Source organism: Parasteatoda tepidariorum, chromosome 8 (genome assembly GCF_982258835.1).
Source record: "Parasteatoda tepidariorum strain Cologne lab strain chromosome 8, Ptep-v5.0, whole genome shotgun sequence".
Classification (NCBI taxonomy): Eukaryota; Metazoa; Arthropoda; class Arachnida; order Araneae; family Theridiidae; genus Parasteatoda; species Parasteatoda tepidariorum.
In genome coordinates, this window is record NC_141762.1 from 20639856 (window position 1) to 20663783 (window position 23928).

General features: G+C 28.2%; 1 protein-coding gene across 1 annotated transcript in view; it reads left to right on the top strand.

The window, feature by feature from the left end:
* The window catches only part of aux (cyclin-G-associated kinase), a 47058-nt gene that overhangs the window by 9847 nt on the left and 13283 nt on the right, over positions 1-23928 (top strand). Inside the window, exons 7-19 of the mRNA XM_087149961.1 lie at positions 70-159; positions 1641-1776; positions 3062-3208; positions 4417-4636; positions 4722-4774; positions 9036-9307; positions 9669-9802; positions 10643-10756; positions 11700-11780; positions 13751-13868; positions 16574-16653; positions 17983-18164; positions 18254-18342. Coding sequence (XP_087006087.1) covers positions 70-159; positions 1641-1776; positions 3062-3208; positions 4417-4636; positions 4722-4774; positions 9036-9307; positions 9669-9802; positions 10643-10756; positions 11700-11780; positions 13751-13868; positions 16574-16653; positions 17983-18164; positions 18254-18342 — 1716 coding nt within the window. The remainder of the gene's footprint in view (positions 1-69; positions 160-1640; positions 1777-3061; positions 3209-4416; positions 4637-4721; positions 4775-9035; positions 9308-9668; positions 9803-10642; positions 10757-11699; positions 11781-13750; positions 13869-16573; positions 16654-17982; positions 18165-18253; positions 18343-23928) is intronic.

Consider the following 23928-nt stretch of genomic DNA (forward strand, 5'->3'; position numbering starts at 1 on the left):
TTTTAGTTTTATTGAACTAAAACAAAAGAGTGTTTTTCATACAGTACATACATTCCTTTTTTATTATAGATGTCTAAAAATACAACCCCTATGTACAGACCCCCTGAGATCCTTGATACTTATAATAATTATCCAATTAATCAGGCTATGGATGTGTGGGTGAGTTGTGTATATTTTATAACTTTTTTTTAAGTTAAATGTATTGAAAAGAAATAGAATGTCAAAAATTGTAAAAGTATTTTTTTTTTCATATTTTTTTTTTTTTTTATTATGAAAAGAAACAGCTTCAGTTTGTTTTCAATTTCTTTTCTTGTTAGTGCACCAAAAATTAACACTTCTTAATGTACCAATATGCTAACAGTTTGTTTTACTAGCGAACCAGGGGTGCTATAGGTAACCAATATTTGGCAGAAGTGAAATTAAAAAACGCAATTACAATTGTTCTTCAGATATTAAAAAATATATTGATAAAGGATTGATTTTTTTAATTGCTTAATCTTTTTAAATTAACTGAATTTAAATTTTTAAATCAATAATTATTCCTGAAAATTTTTTTGTTATTAAAATTATATGGCGAGAAGAGTTTTTTCCAAATCATTGAGGAGGCATGTACCGCTACAACATTCACAAAGGGAATAAACTTTATGCATTAACATATAAAAATAATAACTAAGCTCTAGACTTGTGAATAAAATTAAGAAATTGGCTTGCAACATAACTTTCATGTTATTCAGACATATGAGAAAAATTTTAAAAAGTTTCTACCATCTAACTTTGTGTAGATATTAGCACTTGTTACATCTCATATGTTATGTACGGGATTGTAGTGCGGGAATGGAAACAATTTGAAAATTAAAATTATACATCAATTGTTGCATGTTCTTTAAGCCTTCACAAAAATGCATAGTTATATTCTGTTTCTGTTATACATTGCTCAGTTTTACATGCAGTAAGGTATTAATTCTTTTAAAATACCTGAAATATTATAGGTTGGCATGATCTTTAAAAACAAGAATGTTTTAAAAAAAGAAAGTAAGCACTAGCATGAAATTAATTTTTATTATCTTTACATAACTCAGTTTTAACTGTCCAAGTGTGTTATTGTTTTTTAATAGAATGAAGACCACAGATTTCATAAATTTCATATCTGTCTTGTTATTTTTTGAATTAATATATTTTGAAATCATATGGATAATTATGTTAATAGTATAAAAAATCAAAACTAATTCAACAGAAAAAAAAATTGAGGCAAATTAAATTGATTGCCAAAACTGTCTTTATAATAACCAATAAGACAGTGCAAGTATTTTGGTAAACTGAGGTTACGTTCTAAAATAAAACTTGATTTAAGTATCATGCAGAAAAAATAATTAAAAATGAATGTTGAATTATAGCATGCTATAGAAAAACATTTAAAATTGTTTTATTTTTTGCTTACTTTGTACTTCTTTACATATATTAAAAAATTTATTTATATTTAGTAAAAAATATATATTTATATATTAAAAAATTTAAACTTTAATTTTTTTTCTTGGAGCTTGTATTTTTTTTATAGCTTTATATTTATATACTTAAATTGTAAATTCTTATTATTTTTACTTCATAATGTTAATATAATACAAGAGATTTTTTCTGATTAGGCTCTAGGGTGCATCTTATTTCTGCTTTGCTTCAGAGAACATCCGTTTGAGGATTCGGCTAAGCTTAGAATACTCAATGCTAAGTATAACATTCCACCAAATGTAACAGATTATGATGTTTTGCATGATTTAATAAGTAAGTTTTGTTGATACTAATGGCTAAGTTAGTAGAAACATTTAATATATATGAAGTACTGCTTGTATGCTATTTTACTAAGAACTTTTTTTAAGTGTGTGTTCTTTCGAACACAAAATGTTATTTTCAGAATTTTAATTAAAAGTTTTTTTTGCTTTTGATATTACATCGATTAATATTATGTCTTAATACGAAATATTGATAAAAAAAAAAAACTTAATTCTCTGGGTAATTGTGTGATTCAAAGGAATCTCTTTTGAGTTCGGTATTCTGATTTAATGAAATATTTGAAGTAATTTTAAATTTTGTAATTTTTTTTATATGTGAAAGAAAAACCAAGTTTATTTGTTTGCTGGAAATTGTCTAGATTTAGAGCATAAAAACCCGTTACCTATCTGGAGTGAACATATTAAAAACACATTTTCATGAGGACACTGTTAGCAACCCAATGTAGTTGAAGACCTAGATTTTATTAGACTGATAACATTAAAAATAACTTCAGTACTCTACATGTTAAAAACACGAGGAGTATTGAGAGATGCTCCGAGAGTTCTCATTGCCTTGATGATGAATATCTGACGGTTTCAAAAGTGGCTAGTTGGGCACAAGGAAATTTAACTACGTTTTTAAAGGTTTTTTTTAATTTTATTTAATTTATTTGTTTATAAAAATAAATAAAATTAGTAAAAGTTGGCATAGGTCTAAATTTTTTGGCGACTTTTTGTTTGTGCCCGCCTAACCGAAAAGTTCCCCTAATTATTTATTGCTTCATGGTCAAATTCAATTTAAACTGAAGAATCTGTATGGGAATTTTTGTCATTCTTTAAATTATATTTGTGGATCACTAAAATAAATTTGCTCATTACTAAGCTAGTTTAGTTTCATTGATTTTAAAAAAAAAAAAGTTACACACTAGAATTAAATTTTGAATTAATAAAGACAACTGATGTATATCGCATAGAGTTTTTCTTACTTCAACTGTAAACACTAACCTTATTTTTCCACCTCTTGGCAACACTGTGATTTATAAGACAATTTTTCCACATGCGATGTAAAGTTAAAATAGTCTCTTTAGTTTTTAAAAGTATTGACCCATAAATTTTTCTCTCTTAGGATATTTTACAATATAGAAGAAATGCTTGTTTTTTTTAAAAAACAGTCTTTGATTAAGTCATATTAAATAATTTTGTAATATTAAAAAATTTACAATAAATTTTATGCAAAAAATGTGGCTTGTATGTTTTGAATAACAAGTTTTGTTCATTAAAATTTTTTTTTATTTTAGAGGGTTGTTTGCAACTTAATCCTGTTGACAGACCTAGTGTTAAAGAAATTCTGGAAAGGCTGAATGAAATCGCTGATGCTAGGCACACAAATTTGGATGCACCTCTTCACCTAGGACAACCACTAGGCAACAATGCACCTAGCCCCAGTAAGTATTGTATTTCATGTTGATTTTCCACCTCAAAATGGAGTTGAAATTTTGTTCATTTTTTTCTAAAAATTTTTTTATTTTTTTATTTGTGAATAATGTTTTTAAAATAAAAAAAGAACAAATATAAAAGAAAACTGCACTTTAAACAGTTTTGTAAATGATTATCACTTTTACTATGTTATTACTAATATTGAGATATAAATGTTTTGCTTTTGGTTGACACAACTTACTTTTTTGTTCATGATGAAAAGGATTTGATTTTTAAAATCTAAATATTGTAACTAATCAAGTAGATGTTCATGTAAATTTTCAATAATAAATTAGCAAAATATTGTATTTTTCATTAGTTTTCAGATAAATTAGCTCTATATATTAGATTTGTCAAAAAAAAAAAAAGAAAAAAACTGATTTACTGACGATTGCTCTAAATTAACTAAAAAAATTATTATGTACAAGCAATGACTCGTGAACTATTGAACAAGGTGAACAATTCCCTTTTTCTTATGCAATCTTTTTTTAAAAAAGGACTTTTTGGGTGTAAAATAAATGGTTAGTGGTTATTACTCTTCATTGTTATCCCTAAGAAACAATCAATTTCTTCTGTTAAAGACAAGTGTCTTGGTATCTGGGGAGATTCTTGTATCTTAAATTGCAACATATTTATAGAAAATGCTCCTTTAAATTTTTTTTCCTTTTAGAAAAAAAAAAGAAATTCCTGCTCTTTTCTGAAATTAAGAGTAATAGAAAAATTATAAGTGATTTCATTTGAATTTTCAGATGACAAAAGAGTAAAATGAAAGCACAATTTAGCCAAATGTGCAATATTATGTCTGTTTGTTTGTGTGAATTTGAAGTTGCCTAAAGCATTGGTGCCCTATGGGTTAGATTTGTGCTTCCTAACTAATGATCTCTACAGGCATGCAGTAGCAATTAATAAACAGGTGTTTTTCTTTGAAATTTTTTTATTTATTATTTACAAAAATAACTTGATACATAAAATATTCTATCTAAAATTTCATGAATATTATTACTTATTTTTGAACGAATAAATATGACTTAAAATTACATTTTACTTTCCCTAGAAAGTTAAAAAAATTATTTCATACATGATACCTCAATAAATAATTTAGTATTAACTTTTCGTCTAGTAATATAGTTATAAATATAATTTCTTATTTATTTATTTCTACGTTAAAATCCTGTAGGTCATATCCCTAATCGAAATCCTGTAAATGAACAAATGAGCTCTGGACCTCCTCCTCCTAGACCACCACCCCCATCAGCAAATGCTGAATCTACAAGCCACATGATGAACAACAATGCCGCCGCAGGTGCTGGCTTATTTGGTTCTTTGAAAGGTGGGGCTGGTAGTTTTCTCAAAAATCTCAAGGAGCAGTCTTCCAAAGTGATGCAGACTGTTCAGCAGTGAGTTTTCTAAATTTTATTAAAGTTACAGAATTTTATTGAAAAGCTTGATGAGTAAATTTTTCAAATAAAAACTTTTTTTTAGGTCTATTGCCCGTCAAGATTTGGATTTCAATTATATTACTACTCGAGTTGCTGGTAAGTGCTATACGCCTGTAGAATATTTTTGGTATTTATTCGATAAATTGTTCTGTTTTTAATTTGTTTAGCTTTCTGCGAACCGAAAATCATTTTGCTTTAGTTACATAATGCAACAGAAATAAATAAATTATTTGAACCATTACCTGTTTAAAAATTTATTTTGCTTCAAAAATATATAAATAGGAAATAACAGTCGTCATGTTTCAAGCTCTCAAAAACTGGCACCCATTTTCAAGACTTGCCAGGCATGAATGAAAAGAAACAAAAGTGATTTGAAATATTAAATGAAAAGTTGCCAATGAAAAATGGAACAATAAATGTGAGAAGAAAAAAAACTAGAGAAACCACATTAGTATCCAAGTTTTGTTTCTTCCCTTTATTTGTACTTTTGGTTATCAACTTTTCATTTTATGTTTCAAATCTTCTTTTCTTTCACTTTTGGGCAAGTCTTGAAAATGGATAAATGTGCTTGAAACATGTCAACTGCTTCCTACTAATATTTTTATTGCAATTTATACAATTCTACAATTTTTTATTGCAATTTATATATTTTATTGATCCCATGGTGAAGTTTCCATGTGAAGTGAATCTTGAACTCTTGGACATCGAGACAGTGTGTCTCAAATTTGATTGATACCTCTGAAAAATTTATTTTAAAATTGGAAGGGGAAAGAAATGTACTGTTTGTTGTATTTTACTAGGAAAACAGGAAAATTTTTGTTTCACTGATTCCAAACTTAGTTGCTAAGTTGCAGAAGGGCATTTGAAATCTGCAGAAGGGCTTTTTGCTCTCAGTTTTAACTATCTGTTGCAAACAGTTGTTTTGAAAAGATTCTTGTTGCGTGTTTGCAACATGTTCATATTTTTTTTAGCATCATATTGTGACACCATCTGTTGGTATATTTTATTGCTAGTTTTGAAAATTTGTATGATAAAATTCTTTGTTTTCCAGAAAAGATTGTAATAGACATTTCATTCCTTTAACCTTTCACGATGCTTTTATATTGCTTTCATATTGCTTAGATGCACTATGTTTTTTTTTTCATATTGACCAAACTATTGCTGAATTTTGCTAATATGAATATGGAGAGCTGTGATGGCTCAGGAGTGACCCAAAAGGGTCACCCGGGTTTGAATCCCAATGAGATTAGTCGATACAAATTCCGCCTGACGACATAAGTAATGTAAAATTTTCTCAGTAGTAGGCAGTTCATGGGTTGGAGTCCTCTTGCCGTCAGATAACCTTGGGAGGTTTTCGTATTTTTCTTGGCCATATAACACAAATATGGATTAGTTCCATCAAAAAGTCTTCCATGAAGCCAAATTTCTCCTTACACCTGACCCTGTAGTTCCATCGTCTACTGGACTGGGCTCAAAATTACAAGGCTACGGAGTTGAAACTCAAAATTCGGTCGGCTGTTTAACACTAGAACCGCGGAGCGGGTCAATTTGACCCAAATGAATGTTTAATTCGTCACTACACAAAAAGTATTAATTGAAAAAAATATTCCTTTTATGACTTTTAATAATTTTATGTAAAAAACTACTTGCCAAATTTCAAAACGAATAAGATAATTTAATGGGGTATTATTAACACTTATACCTAGAACCGCGGGGTGGGTCAAAATGACCCGTAAATAAATTTGATACCAGAATTATGAAAAAAAATCCTTTTTCCGTTGAAACAACGTCAAAGCGATAAAGCATGTCTGCCTCAACCCTTGAAATCTGCAAATGGTATGGCCGGAACCAGTGGTGGGGGGATAAGTGAAGGATTTCAGTCAAGGTCATAATGAGTATGTACGTTTGCATGTGAAGACCATTCGAGCTCAGAGTGAAATATTTTGTTGACTATTGAAAGGTTTTCTTTTTGTTTCTATTATAAGTATGTCACGGCGTCGTAACCTTACCGTTCAGGAAGCTTTGGAATATTTTCAACAATTACCTGAAAATGATTCAGAAGATGACAATGATGAGAATGTTTCAATTTTGAGTAGTGGAGATGAATACCTGCCTACTAATGAAGACGTTTTGAATTCGGCTGAAGAAAGTGAAAGTGAAGATGACTCTGTGAGTCCGTTAACAATTCCTGGCCCTTCTCATCATGGTAATGATGTTAATTTGTCAGATAAAAATAAAACATCGAAAATTATAAGAAAAAGAACATGTACACAAAGAAATCAGAAAAAGAAATTAGCAGTAACTTTCGAAGTTGGAAATAATGAAGTTGGAAATGATGGGACAGTTTGGAATGTATCGCAATTAGGAACAAAGAACATAGGAAGAAAATCAAAGCATAATATTTTGAAGGAAGTTGGAGGCCCAACACCCCATGCTAAACGCAATATTATGGACGGCAGTCTGGCAAGTGCCTGGAGACTCTTCATCGATGAATGGATATTAAAACATATAAAGAAATGTACTGAAGATGAAGCTCATCGTCATATTCCTGAAAATAAATGGGTCGTAACATTAGAAGAGGTTGATGCTTTTATAGCAATTTTATATGCACGTGGCATATATTGCGCAAAAGGACTTGAGCTGGATAGTCTGTGGTCAATGGACTGGGGACCTCCGTTTTTCCGTAATACGATGCCAAGAGACAGATTTCGTGAAATTATGAGATTCTTGCGCTTCGATATAAAATCAACGAGATCAGATCGTCTACAAACAGACAAATTTGCCCTTGTATCCAATGTCTGGAATCGTTTCATTGAAAATTGTAAGACTAACTATACACCAGGTCCTAACTTAACTGTAGATGAACAGTTATTTCCTACCAAAGCTAGGTGTAGGTTTATTCAATATATGCCAAACAAACCGGACAAATTTGGCATAAAATTCTGGTTGGCAGCAGATGTTGATTCAAAATATCTGATTAATGGATTCCCATATCTCGGAAAAGATCACCAGTGTCCACCAAACGTTCCTCTTTCCGAATATGTTGTATTGCGCCTAATAAGTCCATATGAGAACAAAGGCAGAAACGTTACTACAGATAACTTTTTTACTAGGTTGAAACTTGCAGAGGCATTAAAATCAAAAAACACCAGCCTTGTAGGAACTGTAAAACGTTCAAGAAGAGAAATACCTGTCTCTGTGAAAGTGTCCAAATCTGAATTGCATTCTACCACTGTACTTACTCATAATGACATCAGTCTAACTGTTTACCAGGGGGAAAAAGATAAAAATGTTTTATTGCTAAGTAGTCTTCACCCAACAGTTGAAATCACAAATGATTCAAAAAAATTGCCAGATACCATTGCTTTCTACAATGGAACTAAATTCGGTGTCGACGTAATTGATCAAATGACAAGAAAATATACTGTCAAAGCTTGTTCACGTAGGTGGCCGGTGCAGGTTTTTTATAATGTATTGGACCTTGCTGCTATTAATGCTTGGGTTATATACAAAGCTGTAACCAGGAAGTGTATCAGTAGACGCCAATTTATTCAAGGCTTAATTGAAGAATTGCGAGAAAAATTTGTTCTCGCCCGGCAGAAAAAAAAAACACAAGTGTACGAAGGGACCTCTGAAAATGATGAACAACTGCAAGTTAAGCGAAAACGAGTTCGATGCCATAGTTCAAAGTGTGAGAATAAAACACAAGATATATGTGCAAATTGCAAAGCACCCATTTGTGGTAAATGCACAAAACGCATTACTAAATTGTGTGTTGAGTGCATACAATAAATTGGATTAAAAAAATTGTGAAACAAGTGAATGAGAGGTATATTTATTTTGCGTATTTCTTTCATTTTTTAGTAAAAATTATAAGTTTAAGACTAATTTTTCCATTAAAATATAAAGGTTAAGATATATTTATATTAAGCAAGAGATTTCTAAATTGGAATAATTTTTTCAATAAAACAATATTTATTTCATTAAAAAAAGACATTTCTGGTTATTAATATAAGATTTTATGCATTAATATATAAAAAGATATGTTTCAGCTTTCTTAGTTAAATGATAACATATATTTTTATAAGGTTTATTATCTCGGGTCAAAATGACCCGCCCCGCGGTTCTAGGTATATTCGAAGTCCCGCGGTTCTAGTGTTAATTATAATAATAATATAATATGAACATGATATTTTTTAATAATTTTGAGATACTATTCTATATTTGAGAAATAATTTATGGATTAAAAAAATCACCCTCTTATAGCTAGTATATTATTTTTGGTGTACTTCCTTTTATTTAGAAATTAAAAAACAAACCAATATTGCAGTCATCTTACTAATGTTATTCATTTCAGTCATGTCATATCCTGCCGAAGGCATAGAATCTGCTTACCGCAATCACGTGGATGATGTTAGAGGTCTTTTAGATTCCAGACATCCTCAACACTATGCCATTTATAATGTTTCTGGACGTGCATATTCCTCTGTAAAGTTTAATGCTAAAGTTAGTGAAGCTGGCTGGCCGGCTAAGAAATCTCCTCCTTTGAATACATTAATTTCTCTCTGCAGAAATATGTATGCATACTTAAAGAAAGATCCTAAAAATGTCTGCATTGTGCATTGTTTGGTAAGTTAGCTCTTCAATTTCTTCTTCTTTTTTTATTTAATGGGCAGAATTGTGTTCTAATTAATTATCTCAGAATCAAAAAAATCATGCAAACTTCTTTCATAAGAAAGCCTAATTTTTTAAACAAAAAATTTACTTTTTGAGTATTATTTATTAAAATGAATTAGATTTTTTTAAAAATGCATTCGAACTTCAATAAAGTAGTTTTAAGCAACAATAAGAAATTGCACAAAACTGAACACAATCAATAGCTTTAAGAAACAATAGCTTTAAATGTAAGTGTGGAGTCCTGGGTTTTTGTAATTTAATAAATTAATGATAAATATCTGTGTTTGTTATAATTGATATTATTTGTTTTTAGGATGGGAAATCATCATCTGCTGTACTTGTTTGCGCATTCCTTATTTTTTGTAAACTTTTTAAAAAGCCAGAAGAAGCACTTCAACTGTTTGCTCTTCGAAGATGCTGTGTTAATATGGTTCCTTCTCAATTGAGGTAAGTTTTCTTCAGCTTGTGAAAAATTTTTTAGACGTCCACATGAGCCTCTATGAGTTTTGCTTTTGCTAATAGAAAAAAAAAATTGAGTGTGTAGACTGTTTCTCTGTGTAATAATATAATTCAACTAGTTGCCTTCGTTAAAAAAGCATGCAGGTGGAAAGATTGTGTTTTTTCGTACAGTGCAACTATTTGGTTGATGTCTTGATTAAGTGGTAGTAGTTTTATGTGGAGTAATGAATGTACGTTAGTTAAAAAAGAATATTATCATAAAAAAAATAAAACTGTAAATAGACTACAAAAATTTGACCAAAAAAATTTTATGCTAAAATACTGTCTAAGTTTTATTAGGAATATGTTTCAATGCATGTGCAAGAAAGTTTATTTGGTAAAAGGTCAAAGCTTATAAAAAAGAAATCAGTGGTAACACATTATTATTATTATTTTTTTTTTGGTCTTTCCCTATATTTTTTTATTGTTGCTAACTTTTGTGCAAGAGAATTTTTTTTCCCATTTGATACCACTTAATTACTAACGCAAAATTTATGGCTTATTTTATGAATACAATAGTGTAGTTGATAATTTTCTGAAGCAAACACAATATTTTATTGACATTTATGATTCCTATCAACATTCTTTTATCTTTTTATGTTATGGAACTGTATAATTATATAATTAAAAGATTTTAATAATTTTCTACTAAAAGTTCTAATTATTTGGTTAATTTCTAAACAACATTTAGCTCATACGGAAAGAAATTACCGGCAAATATACCTCATTAAAATAATTTTGTAACAGTTGTGTTATTGAAAATAAATATGACAAATCCATTTTTTGTAGGTATATACAGTATGTAGCTGACTTAGTGAGCGATAAACCAACTTATCCACATACTAGTCCTGTTACTTTTAACTATATTGTTTTAAAGCCAGTTCCTTTGTTTACTAAGTTAAAGTAAGTATTAAGTTCCACTTTATAGCTTTTTAAATTGTATTTTTGTTTTATCTAATATTTTACCACATCTTACATATGCTTACTGAAATTAAATCTTCATATTATTTTAACCACAGCTGTGTGAGTACCTTTTTTTCATTAATTTGTTTATGAAGGAAAATAAATAACAATTACAAACATGATCAATTTTAAGTTGACAATAAGTCTAGACAATATCTAATCACTCATTTCTATGCAATGAATTTTTTTCTCTTCTTGAGTTTATCGTTGAGCTTACAGTTTAGACATTAGTCCTAAATTGATTTTATATTTTTATCCTCATGAACTAGAAGTTGTTTAAATTTATGAACTTGGAAAGCCTTTTTTTTTTCCTATTGACCAAGGAACAATTATTTTGCTAAATTTTAGTGAAACTGATTGAAAATTTAGTGTGAACTAGTTCATTCTGTACTCATCAAAAGTTTCAAAGGATAAAATGTTTGGAAATTAATTCATTTAAGTATGTTGTATGGGATTCTTGTTTGAAAAATAAGGTTTATAAACTTATAAACATTAGTGTAAAGTTTATATACTTATAAACATTAGTACATAAACCATGCATTAATATTTAAATATGGTATGGAAATAGGGAAAATTCATAAGAAATAAAATAAAAACCTTAGTTACAGACAAAAAGCTATAGTTTGTTGAATTTCATTATTGTTAAATGTTAAGAGTGGAAATTGGTTTAATTGACATGTATTGTGAGAAATGAAAATTTTAAATTAAATTTTTAAAAATATTTTAACTTCGAATTTTTATATGCTGAATTTAATGTACTTATTTTTTTTTAAATATTGAATGATTATTCTTTGTACTTTGTAAGTTTATTATTATTATTATTTTTGTAAAATGATTCTCCCCCCCCCCCTTCTTTTTCTGATAAACACCCATTATTTTATAGAGATGGTTGCAGGCCATTTGTTGAAGTTTATGTGGGAGAAACCAGAAATTTCACTACTTCTCAAGAATATGAGAGAATTAGGTATTATTTATGTTTCTTTTCTTACAATTTATATAGTAATCATGAAATTTTTTTATTGCTTTTGCAACATCTTATATATAAATTTTTAAAAATAAAAATGTTAAATATAAAACATATATAGTTAAGACTAAACAGTTACGACAAACCACCGAACCGAATCTTGTATCATCTCACATATTAAACAACTAATCAAATCTCTTAAAAATAATAATTTAAGTAATAGTATTTCAGTGGATTCTGTCACATGTAGGTATAGATGGTAACGAGAAAGCCAACTCTCTAGCAAGGATGGGTACGCAGAAAGAACAGCTAACTTTTCCACTCTTAACAAATTCTTCAAAGATGCACATTTACAATAAAATTAACACAGCACATAGAACAAAATGCGAATTACTATCCAAAGGAATCTAAGATCCAAGAGAGTTGGAAAGACTATAGTCATACATCCTGTATGTAATTCATTGTTTATTTTAGACTTAAAACGGGTCATGATTGTTTAGCAGAACTTCTAAACAACATCGGCATCCTTCCAACAAGTAATAATCACATCTGCAGAGCAGGTAAAATTAATGCTGAACACTTTATATCATGCATAGGACTTTATAAAGAATCTCAAAGTAATGGCAATATTCTCAAGTTATATTAGGATGATAGAAGCATAATGAATTCTCTGCAGAACTTTCGTGTCTCCATTCGTCTGACACCTTTTACTGTAGTTCATTTTGATTTTGTTATCTTTAATTTTCACTGCTCTCATTTATTGCTCGCGTATTTTAATTGTTGTGTATTCATAATACTCATATTCTTGCTCTTGTATATGTTGCCTGTAATATATGGATTGATTTTCAATAAATTCGTATGATAAATAAAAAAAATAATTACTCTTAAAAATGCTGATAAAGAGAGACTTAAATGATGAAAAAATTCAACATTTTGTTGCTTCCTCTAATTATTATTCGCTTTAACTTTTCATTTTGTTTTGGAATATTTTTATTTTTAGATTATGTAATAAAAGTCTTGCTTTACATTTTGTTAATTATTTATTCATTGTGAAAAGAAATATGCACTTCTGCCTAAAATCAGAATGTGTAAATACCTATTTTTCTTCCAATTTAGGTTTATGTTGCAAAATAAGTTATTATAAAGTTATTTTTCTAAGTTTCTGTGATTCTTCCAGTGATAACACTATAAAGAAAGTCTGAGAACCGCAAAACAAACTCTTTGCTTTAATCAGAATCTATGAAGGCAATTTTATTTCATTATATAAGTTTTAAAAAAATAATAATTAAATAAAATAAAATAAAAAACTATTCTCAAAATATACAAAGATAAATAAAAATATTTAAAAAAAATATTAGTTTTTGATTGTATTTTTCAAACTAAGCTAGACTTACCTTTAAAGTAGTGATCAAAAATTTATTTTATTGCATTTAATATTGCAAAATTTTTGTTATTTATTTAATTCAGATTTTGCTATGTATTATTTTAAGTTTTCGTCAACTTTTTTTTCTTGATTACTTATTTTTGTAAAAAACTTTTTTTTTGTGTGTTTAGCATTATAAATATATGATTAAATAATTCAAAAACAATTTTTCTGAATAGTTTAAGAAGCGCATTTTGATAAGCTTATTTAGAAAACAAATTTCATAAACTTGCAAAGGGTTTTTCTTTTTAAACAATGATATCATTACTTTTTGAGCAACATCATTTACTTTCATTTTTTTTCTTGGATGAATTATAGTAGTATTAAGGAAGAAGTGTGTATCAATTTTCTTAACTTTTAAAAAGTATTTAAAGTTAAATATGTCAAAATTTATCTGGTATTTAAATGATTTACTAAGTTAAAAATCTGTTAATAAAAAAAAATTTTCTGCTATAAAAAAAAAAACCCTACCTACCCTAAAATAAATACTTCAATAAAATCTACCTAATATTATTATTTAAAATCTTATAGTGTATATACTTTGTAGGCATTTCAATGCATATGATAATGAAGTCAGAATTCCTATAAAAACAACTGTAGTTGGTGATGTGACGCTTGTTGTGTATCATGCAAGATCCACTTTTGGAGGAAAAGTTCAAGGAAAGGTGTGTTATATTTTATGTGCTTTATATAATAAAATTAGTACACTTGACAATTTTTTTCATTGTATAAATATTTAATCTTCTAATCAATAATATTTGGTTACTGCTCATTAGAATCATTGTATCAGAGGGTTGTGCAGAAAATTTGAGCTTATTTTTTGTTAGATAGTGTAAGAACAAGTCTGAATATATCCAGAGATTAGATTTTTCTGCTTTTTTCCCTAAAAGTTTTTTCTGTTGTTGTTTTTTTTAAAAAATAAATATTTTGCTTTTTCTGGAAATTCAATCTTTCAAATAAAATAATATTTTCTATTTTCGATTTTTCAAAGATAAATAGAAAATTGAATCTATGTAGCTATTTTCTCTGCTTATACATGCAGAAAATAAGATTTTTCTTATTTTTTCCTGCTCGCCAGATATCTCGTATTTTTGTAATTCAGACGTCTTGCTGCATCCTGTTTACTGGCAGGAAAGCAAACAAAATAATAAAAGAAAATAGCGTCGGATTTGCAGGGAAAATATTTATTTGCTCATTCAATTGTTCTTGTAAATTTTTATTTATTATGGCTAAACAAAAACAATACAAACAAGCCTTTTTGAAATCCCAAGTCCAGAATGTGCTAATATCTTGATTCTTATTCGCGTGATTTTAATATCAAGCATCGATTTTCGTATTTACTTGATTTAAAAGTTGTGCATTGCGATTCTTATTCACGTGATTTAAATATCGTACATTGCAATTCTTATTTACGAGATTTACAAATCCAACATTGCGATTTGTATTTACTTGTTTTTAAAATTGCAATTTTATTATTAATTATCGATGTTCATATTTACCTGAATTAAAATTTGCTCATTGCGATTCTTACTCACGTGATTTAAATATTGTATGTTGTTCTTATTTACGAGATTTAGAAATCCAATAGCGCAATTTGTATTTATGCGTTTTTAAAATCCTATGAAGCGATTCATATTCACGTGAATTTAAAATCCAATTGTAATATGAAGCATTGATTTTCGTATTTATATGTGATTTAAAAATTAGACATTGGGATTCGTATTCACGCGATTAAAAAATTATGCATCGTGATTCATATTTATGTGATTCATATTCATACAATTTTAAAATTAATCATCGGGATTTATAATCACATGGTTTAAAAATCACACTTTTTTTGTCAAATTTTTGGACATCATAGGTTCTACATATTATATATATACTCATTTTTGGATTTCCTCTTTTTTACTCTCTGACTACTCTCATCCCTGTATATCAGAATAATTGAAAAATAGGTAAACGCATTCTGAAGGAATGAATTCCGAAAAGTATTGTTCCTCTATAAAGAAATTGATGACAGCGATTGCGCAAACATTTCAAAAATAGCAGAGTGAAAAGGTCTATTTTATCAAGATAATGAAAAGCTTTATGTACCATCAACCTGATAAACGTTCTTATAGTGTGATTCCTATTTATTACCACATCTACTATATTGGATCAGAATAATTGAAAAATATGTAATCAGATTCTGAATAATAAATTCAGAAAAGTATTGTTCCTCAATAAAGAAATTGATGACAGCAATTGTACAAATATTCAAAAAATCGCAAATCTGAAAGGACCATTTTATCAGGTCAATGCAGAGTTTTATATATCTTTAACTTGACAAAAGTTGTTACTGTACAATTCCTATTTATTACCACATTTACCATATTCATTAAACCTTGTGCCCTCAGAATTTGATCTGCTTGGATTATTACATAATTCCCTTAATTGAAAATGCATGAGTCCTTTATAGTTGAGGGGGAAAAAAAAGAAAAAAAAAGCGTAAGTTGGAATTTTTTGTTTTGTTTAAAAAACATGAGAGATTTTGGAACAATGACATTTTAAAGTTTACTGAAAAGTGTAGAAATTCTTTGGAACAAAATAACACTTATACCAATTATTAAATATATACCATAATTTAAATGTGCTGCTATTCAGTTTTCTTTCAAAGTCTGTAAAAACTTTCTGGGCAATCCAATGAAATATTAAAACATCAACTCCTATAAAGTTATACGATTGAAAAGATGGTAAAATTATTAAATGGAAAAAATTAAAAATGAAATAATTATTTTTACCAAAATAACATTTTTGCTTGACCTTAAAAGTTGTACCTAAGTTATGTTTCTGTGAGCACAAATATATTTCCGAATTGTATTATGTGTGTTAACAAATTACAAAGTTGTAAATTAAAAATAATCACAGTTAAATATATTTTTACTCACATTTCATGTGCACATTTAATAATATTTTACTTATTTCAAATAATTTTTTCATACTTTTCATACTTTTATAACTTAATTAAAAGTCGCATGAATTTATTATTAACAAATCTGATTGCATTCTTTCCAAAAGTGTCTTTAACAAAGGATACTCCTAACCATTATTTGTAAGATAACCTTTATCTTGTAAAAAATGACTTTTTTTTTATTTATTAAATTTAATAATTATTAATGTTTTTTTATACTTATGTTATAAATATAGTATAAATTCCATGGTCAGCAAATTTAGTTGAATGAGCTTGTGCAAGCAATAAAAAACAGCTCAACATTTTGCTTTATTTTAAATGTGGCTGGAACTACTCTACTTTTGCTTTCACTTTCTAATTATCTTCTGAGTGAAAGGGAGTTTTATTACATCTAAACATAGCTCGTTTTTTCTTTCTTAGGTTACAGCTTTCAAAATTTTGCAGCTGCAGTTAAATACAGGATTTATAGCTCCAGGAACCCAGTCCATGACTTACAGCAGGTGAGTAAACAATCCATGTCTTGAAAAGAATGTTTGCAAACAACAAGTGTGGTGGTCAATTTGAAGGTCGGCATTTCCATTAGTGTAATACATAATCTTGTGTGGCAGTTGCTTTGTTGTCTGAATTTGTTTAATCCAGTTTAATCAAATTATTGATTATGGATAAATTGCGAAAATTGTCATTTAAAGGTAGTAAATTAAAAAAGGGGGAGAAGATTTTTGTTGTTTTTAAAGAGAGGTGCCACTCACTCAAATTAAAAAGGAAAAGATCTAAGTAAGTTTTATTAGTAATTTAATATGCATATTCTTATATCATACAATTACCTTTTTTTTAAAAGTAAAGTTAGTTTTTGAAAAAAAAAGAGTTATAATAGTAATTTTAGATAATTTCTTATTATATTTATAATCATTATTTAACAGGGTTAAATTTCTTGATAAAGTAATGATTTTTTACACCTTTCAAAATAAAGGCTTATCTCATATATTCTTTGTTTATTTTAATCTACTGTAAAAAATGTTATGGGTTTGAGTATTATTATATTTCCTTTTCAGACAAAATGGATTGGCCTTATTTGTTATCATATGTAGAATTATATATATGCCATATTGTTATTTATTAAAAGTAATGAATACTTCAGAACATTTTTGTTCATTGAAAGGCACTCTTTGGGAATTAGTTAACAAATTTTTTATTTTAAAGTTATGTTTTTGAAACTTTAATAATCAATTTGAAAAACTCAGATTGTTTAGTGCTAAACCATTATCAGCATCTAGTGATAGACAATATACTAGATCAGGAATTAGTAAGCTTATATCTCCAGTCCACTATGATGCTGCTGCAAGATATAATTATTAAGCTAATAATAAACTATAAGAAGAAAAATGTGTAAATGTCTTAAATAACACTAGGTCACCATCTGAGTTCTTATTATTAAAACATTGAAAGAAGTTTTCTAACTGGTTCAATGGCAGTTGATCGTTTTGAATTTGCCTTGAGAGGGAACAAGACATTAGAAGCCTATTAAACAGGAAATTTTAATTAATTTCGCACCAATTGTGATAAATTTAGTAATTTAAAAAAAAATTATTATACATATTTGAATCTTTATTTGATCTTGTTACATAAAAAATTTTAAAAACTTTGCACTTGTTTTAATATTTTGTTAATGCAGAAAATGAGAAGAATAAAAAAAAGGCAGAATTGCAAAACATATCGGAAGGAATTTAATTGTAATTGAAGATTTAAAGTCTTAAATGTAATTTTTTTTTATTTGATTCATGTTTTATTTTGTGTGATTTTTTTAACGTTAAAATATTAAATAACCATAGAAATGAGCTAGATGGCATTGAAGAATTGGACCGTTATCCTGACAACTTTTCTGTGACTTTGGGGCTTGCAGTTTCTGATCAGAAGAAGCCAGAAATTTTACCTGTTTGGAAGGAAATTGCTGAAATGCAACCAAAACCCAGATTATTGTTTAATACTGATGAAGAAATGGATGCATGCTTAAGTAAGAGCATATGCTTGCATAACATAAAAATTACTTTGTGTGAACTTGAAGCATTTTGAGAAAGCATTTAATCTTATTTTGTTTTGCAGCACATTTCAGCAAACCTGGACAGGAACCTGAAAATGTTACTGCAAAAGAGTTTTCAGCTTCACTAAATTGGCAAGAGAAAGAATCATTTGTAAGTGCTTAAATCTTTTCAGTTTATTTTATATTATTAAATCTACAGTTTTTTTTAGTATAAAATCAATGTACAGTGCTCAAAATTAAAAGCGGACCACCCTGAATATCTTTTAATCTAATGATAGGATCTTCATGTTCTAGAACTCAATCTTACTGGTTCTAAGAGGTGACCTCAAACATGCTAATTAATTAGTGCAGAGGTTATTTTTAAGTTCAATCTCTTTCAATGCTCTACAAACTCTGATAAAAATAAACTTTTATTATCAGCACTTGTAGGAAAATTCAAAACTAAGTTGTTTTTTATGTTTCATTGCTATTTAGAGATATCTTTGCGCTGATTTTAACTTGTCCCTAGCACTTTGTATCATTACCATCTAACCGTGGTCACTCAAATGACATTTGTTCTTAGTAACCGTTGACTTATGTTCGATGATGAAGAAAGAATTTTGATTTTTTATTGCTTTTATTATCATCCTCAACTATTATGAGTTAATTTTAACATTATTGTGCATTTTTGTTATTGTTAAGTTTATATAAGTCTTTGTCAAAAATATGTGGAACTTATACAAAAGTCACAATATTTTGTTTCCTGCAAGGTGAAATTAAGTAAAATGTCCTTACTAACCTAAAATTTATAAACGCTTTAATGGTAATTACAGGCTAAAGGAAGTGATGACCGAGCTTGAGAATAGAATAATACAATGTATTTGTTTAGTATTTTAAATCAAAATTTAAATTTGGTACATTAAATTGGATATAATATTTTAGATGCTCAAATAGGATTACTCCATCACAAACGATAAAAGTAAAAATTTTTTATTTTGCCAAATAAAATTACATTCTTAAAAATTATATAAAAATTTTTTATACTTCACAATTCAAACATTTTTTCGACTTATATAAAGTAAATTAATAAAAAATTATTTTTTGCATGGAATAACTGGAATTGAATAAGTTTCAAGATTGTGTGCAAAATTTTTTCAATTCACTCAAAAATTACTCAAGATATGGCGAAATACGAAAAAAGTGAAATTAATATTAAGAGGTCCAAACTTTTGACTGCTCTCTTGACTAATTTGTTAAGATCATATTTCTCAGATTGTAGTTCATCTATATTTTGAGGTTTAAGATTTCAAATCTATTGAAAAAATATTTGTTTAGTACATTTTTATGCCTAATTCAAAGTAAAATTAACAATAAGAGATCCAAACTTTTGACTGCTCTCCTTACCAATTTATTGAGATCATGTTTCTCAGATTGTAGCTCACCTATATTTTAAGGGTAAAGATTTCAAATCCATTGAAAAAAGATTTTTGTTTATTCAAAGAAAGTACATTTTTATGTCTGATTCAAAGTATTAACATTGAGAGGTCCTAACTTTGATTGCTCTCCTGGCCAATTTATTAAGATCATGTGTCTCAGATTGTATATTTTGAGGGTAAAATTTGAAATCCGTCGAAAAAATATTTGTCTGGTCAAAGAAAGTACATATATATACATGAATTCGTAACTTAAAGTATCGTGTGCTGTAATTAATTAGCATATTTGTGATCACCCTTTGAACCCTTGAGATTGAATTCGAGTACTTAAAAATTCAATCATGCAAAAGCTATTCAGGGTGGTTCTATTTTTCTTCACGCTTTGTCCATGGAAAAGATCCATTTTTGCTAATATGCTTTGCCTTATTTCAATGAGAGTGGGTTCAGAGGTAATCTTGTTAAAGAACGAGTTTATTCCTTTTTTAGTAACATGAGAGGGGGAAATTAATTTTCAATTTCTTTGAGACACAAATTTTATTTTCCTTATAATTTTTTTAAAAATTCTTCCATTTTCCAAATTTTTACGCAAACTGGGTGAACTTAATCAGCGCAGATATTTAGTACTCTACTGTATTAGTTTTTATTCACATTAAAAAGGTTTTTAATTTCCACAGTACTTTCGAGTTTACTTTAATATGTACTTTTTCTTCAGAAAACCATTTTTCAGTAAATGACCATAATTTGTCAAAATAACATTCATTCTAAGAACATTAGATTTTATAAACTGGCATATCTTAATTTAGAAAAAAAAATGGTTTCAAAGTTATACGTTAGAAATACACTAACAGCTTAATTAACCATTAAATTTATACTTCATTTTCACTATTTAAATATTCATTTGTCATTTCAATTAAAGATGTGCCAAGTTTTTTTAATTTACTGAAATGTCTTAAAACATTGATATTTTGTTGTTTATAGAATTTGAAATTAACGATTCAATGTCATTTGAAAATTTATAAAAGTTTATCCAACTTTTGATATTACCTCAAGTTTCAGTTTTTAATTCAAAAAACATTTCTGTTTATCCTTGATACTTAAATAATGCTTGATTTTGAAGCATGTCAGTAGGTAACAAATTAATATGAATTTTACAAAATATTCTCTCAACCTTCATTCCTGGTTGGTTGGTTGGTGTCATATCCTCTATTGAATCATATTTCATGGTGTGCTTGAATAGTTTTTGTTATTTCTATGGCATTAAAAGAATACAAATCCTCTTCTGTGGGGTAGTTTAAGAAGTGAAGGCCTGCAGAAGGCCAGTAAAAACATGATATGGTGTCAGTTCCACATTAAGACAATTGCCACAGTTTTGATATTTTCTAGTCCCATCTGTAGAAATTTTCATGTTTTTATAATGTTTTGTTCTTAGTCTGATGAGAGTAGTGGCTGTCTTCCTATCGATGTCAAGATTAGTTATTTGATCGTGGGCTTTGATTTTTAAAGGGGTGAATAGTCTTGACTTTGCAAAAGCATTTGCATTTACCAACGTGGCTGGGATTGAATTTTGATTTAGATCTCTGACATTTTCAGCCAAGAAATCAGCTATTTCATTGAACTCTAGGTTCACATGGGCGGGAATCCACTGCAAGAAGCAATTTTTCCAGAGATGCTGAAGTTGTCCAAGTTGTTCTATGATATTCAGGATAAGGCTTGAGGTACCTTTGCTGAGGGCATGTAAGGCAGACCTGCAGTCGCTTAAGATGGTGATACCACTAAGCTGCTCCGAAGGTTCAAGATTGATGTACGTTTCGATTGCCATAGAAATGGCTATCAATTCTGCCGTAAAATTAGATGAGATTTTTCCAGCACCAGTTGCGAACTCTCGTTTTTGATCATCAGGTAGGAGCAGTACCACTCCCGCACCTCCGTTGGTGAAAGTGGAGTCAGAAGATCCATCAGTAAAAACCCTGACATGATTGAAGCCAGATAGAGAGTACCTTCATTCCTTCCTGAGTTATTATAGGACATAAGCACAGAGTGCAAACTTGGTTAAAATTGTTCATTGATATTCTTACTCCACTTTTTTTTATTTGTCTTAACCGACTAACAACCGCCATAATTAACAGATATCTAATCAGAAAATGAATCCAATTTACAAAAACAAAAAGATAAAGAAGTAAATTAATGATTAAAACATTAAATCAAAATGGAAAAGCGCCTAAAGCAGCTAAAACCAAATTTGCTTTATTTTAATTTAGATATTCAAACAAACATTTAAAGCAGGGAAAAATATTAAAAAGCAATAAAATAAAAGATATGTGTGTTTGCAGAAGTGCTGTCTTACAAACACACGTATCTTTTATTTTATTGCTTTTCATTACTTTTTCCTGCTTTAAATGTTTGTTTGAGTAATTAATAGATAGTTATATTGTTTATGAATAAGTAAGGCATTGTTTTATTTATTGGCATTTGAGTGTTCTTTTCAACTGTGCTGTGGCTACTTTATTTTTCAATAAATGAGTGATGATGATTGAAAAAAATGATGGTTATTCAGTAACTGTCCTTACTTCAAAAGCAGTTTTTATTTGGATTTTTTTTTTACTTTCTCCCTTCTTGTATCTGTATTTTTTGACTCTCAGACTTTCAGTTTCTGAAAGAATTGCAATCTACATCTGTAGCTTTATTCGTGAGTGCAGGGTTCCCACGGTCCTTATAAGTCCTTAAAAACTGCTTAATTTTTATTTTGGAAAATAAGGGCCCTTAAAAGTACTTAATTTTGGTACAAGGTTTTTAAAAGTCCTTAATTTTTTAGCATCACTATAGTTGATGGGAACAATTTTTCAATTCAATTTTTTAAAACAAAATGTCCTTTTATCACTTAGAATTAGACCATGCATTACATTTAGACTTAAATTAGACCATGCATTACAGGTAAAACATTTTAGAGACATAAAAATTAATGTGTGTAGGGGGGAGCTATAGGTAAGGGGAAGTAAGTATGTCCAGTTATTAATATATTGGTTCTTTCATTAATATATTCTACCTTTTTGCCCAGAATGATACTCTATGAGGAGAGTGAAGCGTTCTAAAAGAAAAGAATACAGTGAACAAGGGTAATACTTCACATGGAAAATTCAGTTCTACTGGTAACACATCTGCTTGTAAGGATTAAGTAAAACTCTAAGAAAAGAAGTCTCACAAAAATTTTTGAACAAGAATCCATAACTAAAACTTTTTCCTAAAATCTTGAAGAATTAAATAAATTTGTATAATAATTCAATGTGTAATAAGTAAACATAAATTTGCAGAAAGCATAATGTTTTTTTAAAATTCATGATTGTACTAATAAGTAAACAGATCTGTAAGAAACAGGGTTTGAAAAATCCCAGCCCACCTAGATTTTTCATCAAAAACATGGAGTTTATTGGGTTTTTGATGAAAATCTCAAGTTTTTTTTTAAAAAAATACTTTTAATTTTTTTCCTCCTAAATAAAAAAAAAGCATGGTTTGCTTCTAACAAGAAAGTTAAGTATTTGGTAACTATTTATAATTTGTTTTGTTGCAATGTAAATTTTCTTTAAAGTTTTAGATTGTTACGCTATTTTTATTCCTTAAAGATAAGCAAATTGTTCTCTAAAATATAAATCTACTCCTTATGAATCCTTAGATTTAGAATGATCCTTAGATTTTAATAATAATTTTATTCAGTTAACATTGCAACTTAATATACTGTTTTTAATTTTTGTTCAATTTTAGGTTGCTTTAAAATTACATCCTGTTTTTCGCCAGAATATTTAGTAACATTAAAGTTAATTCTTAATAACTGGTTTGGCTGGAAATAATTTTGCTAAAGTTCATCATAAAAGTAAATCTGGCACATTTGCTGGCCTAGTAGCGAAATATAAAAACTTGTTGTTATAATTATTTCAATGTTCTTGCCAAATTTTGTTATTTACTCTTTTTTTTTAATATGCATGAAAAAAATTTCAAATCTTAAATTCTGCACTTAATTTTACAATTAAATTTCAATGAAATCATTAAAAATGGAATACAGGTTAGTGTCATATGTTAACTTTTACAATCTGAAAGGCGTTAACTTTTAACAGTCTGAAAATGTTTTATGAAAAACCTGACCCGGGTTTGCAAAAATTACCTAGTACTTCTTTGGCAAGCCCTATAAATTAATACAATTATATCAGTTCTTAAATTTTAATAAAATTGTTTTTTTATTATTTTTTTATTTATTGATATTTTTAGAAAGCTAGATAATTTGCACTCACTGGTGACATATGTATATTCGATGATAAACAATCATACGATTTTTA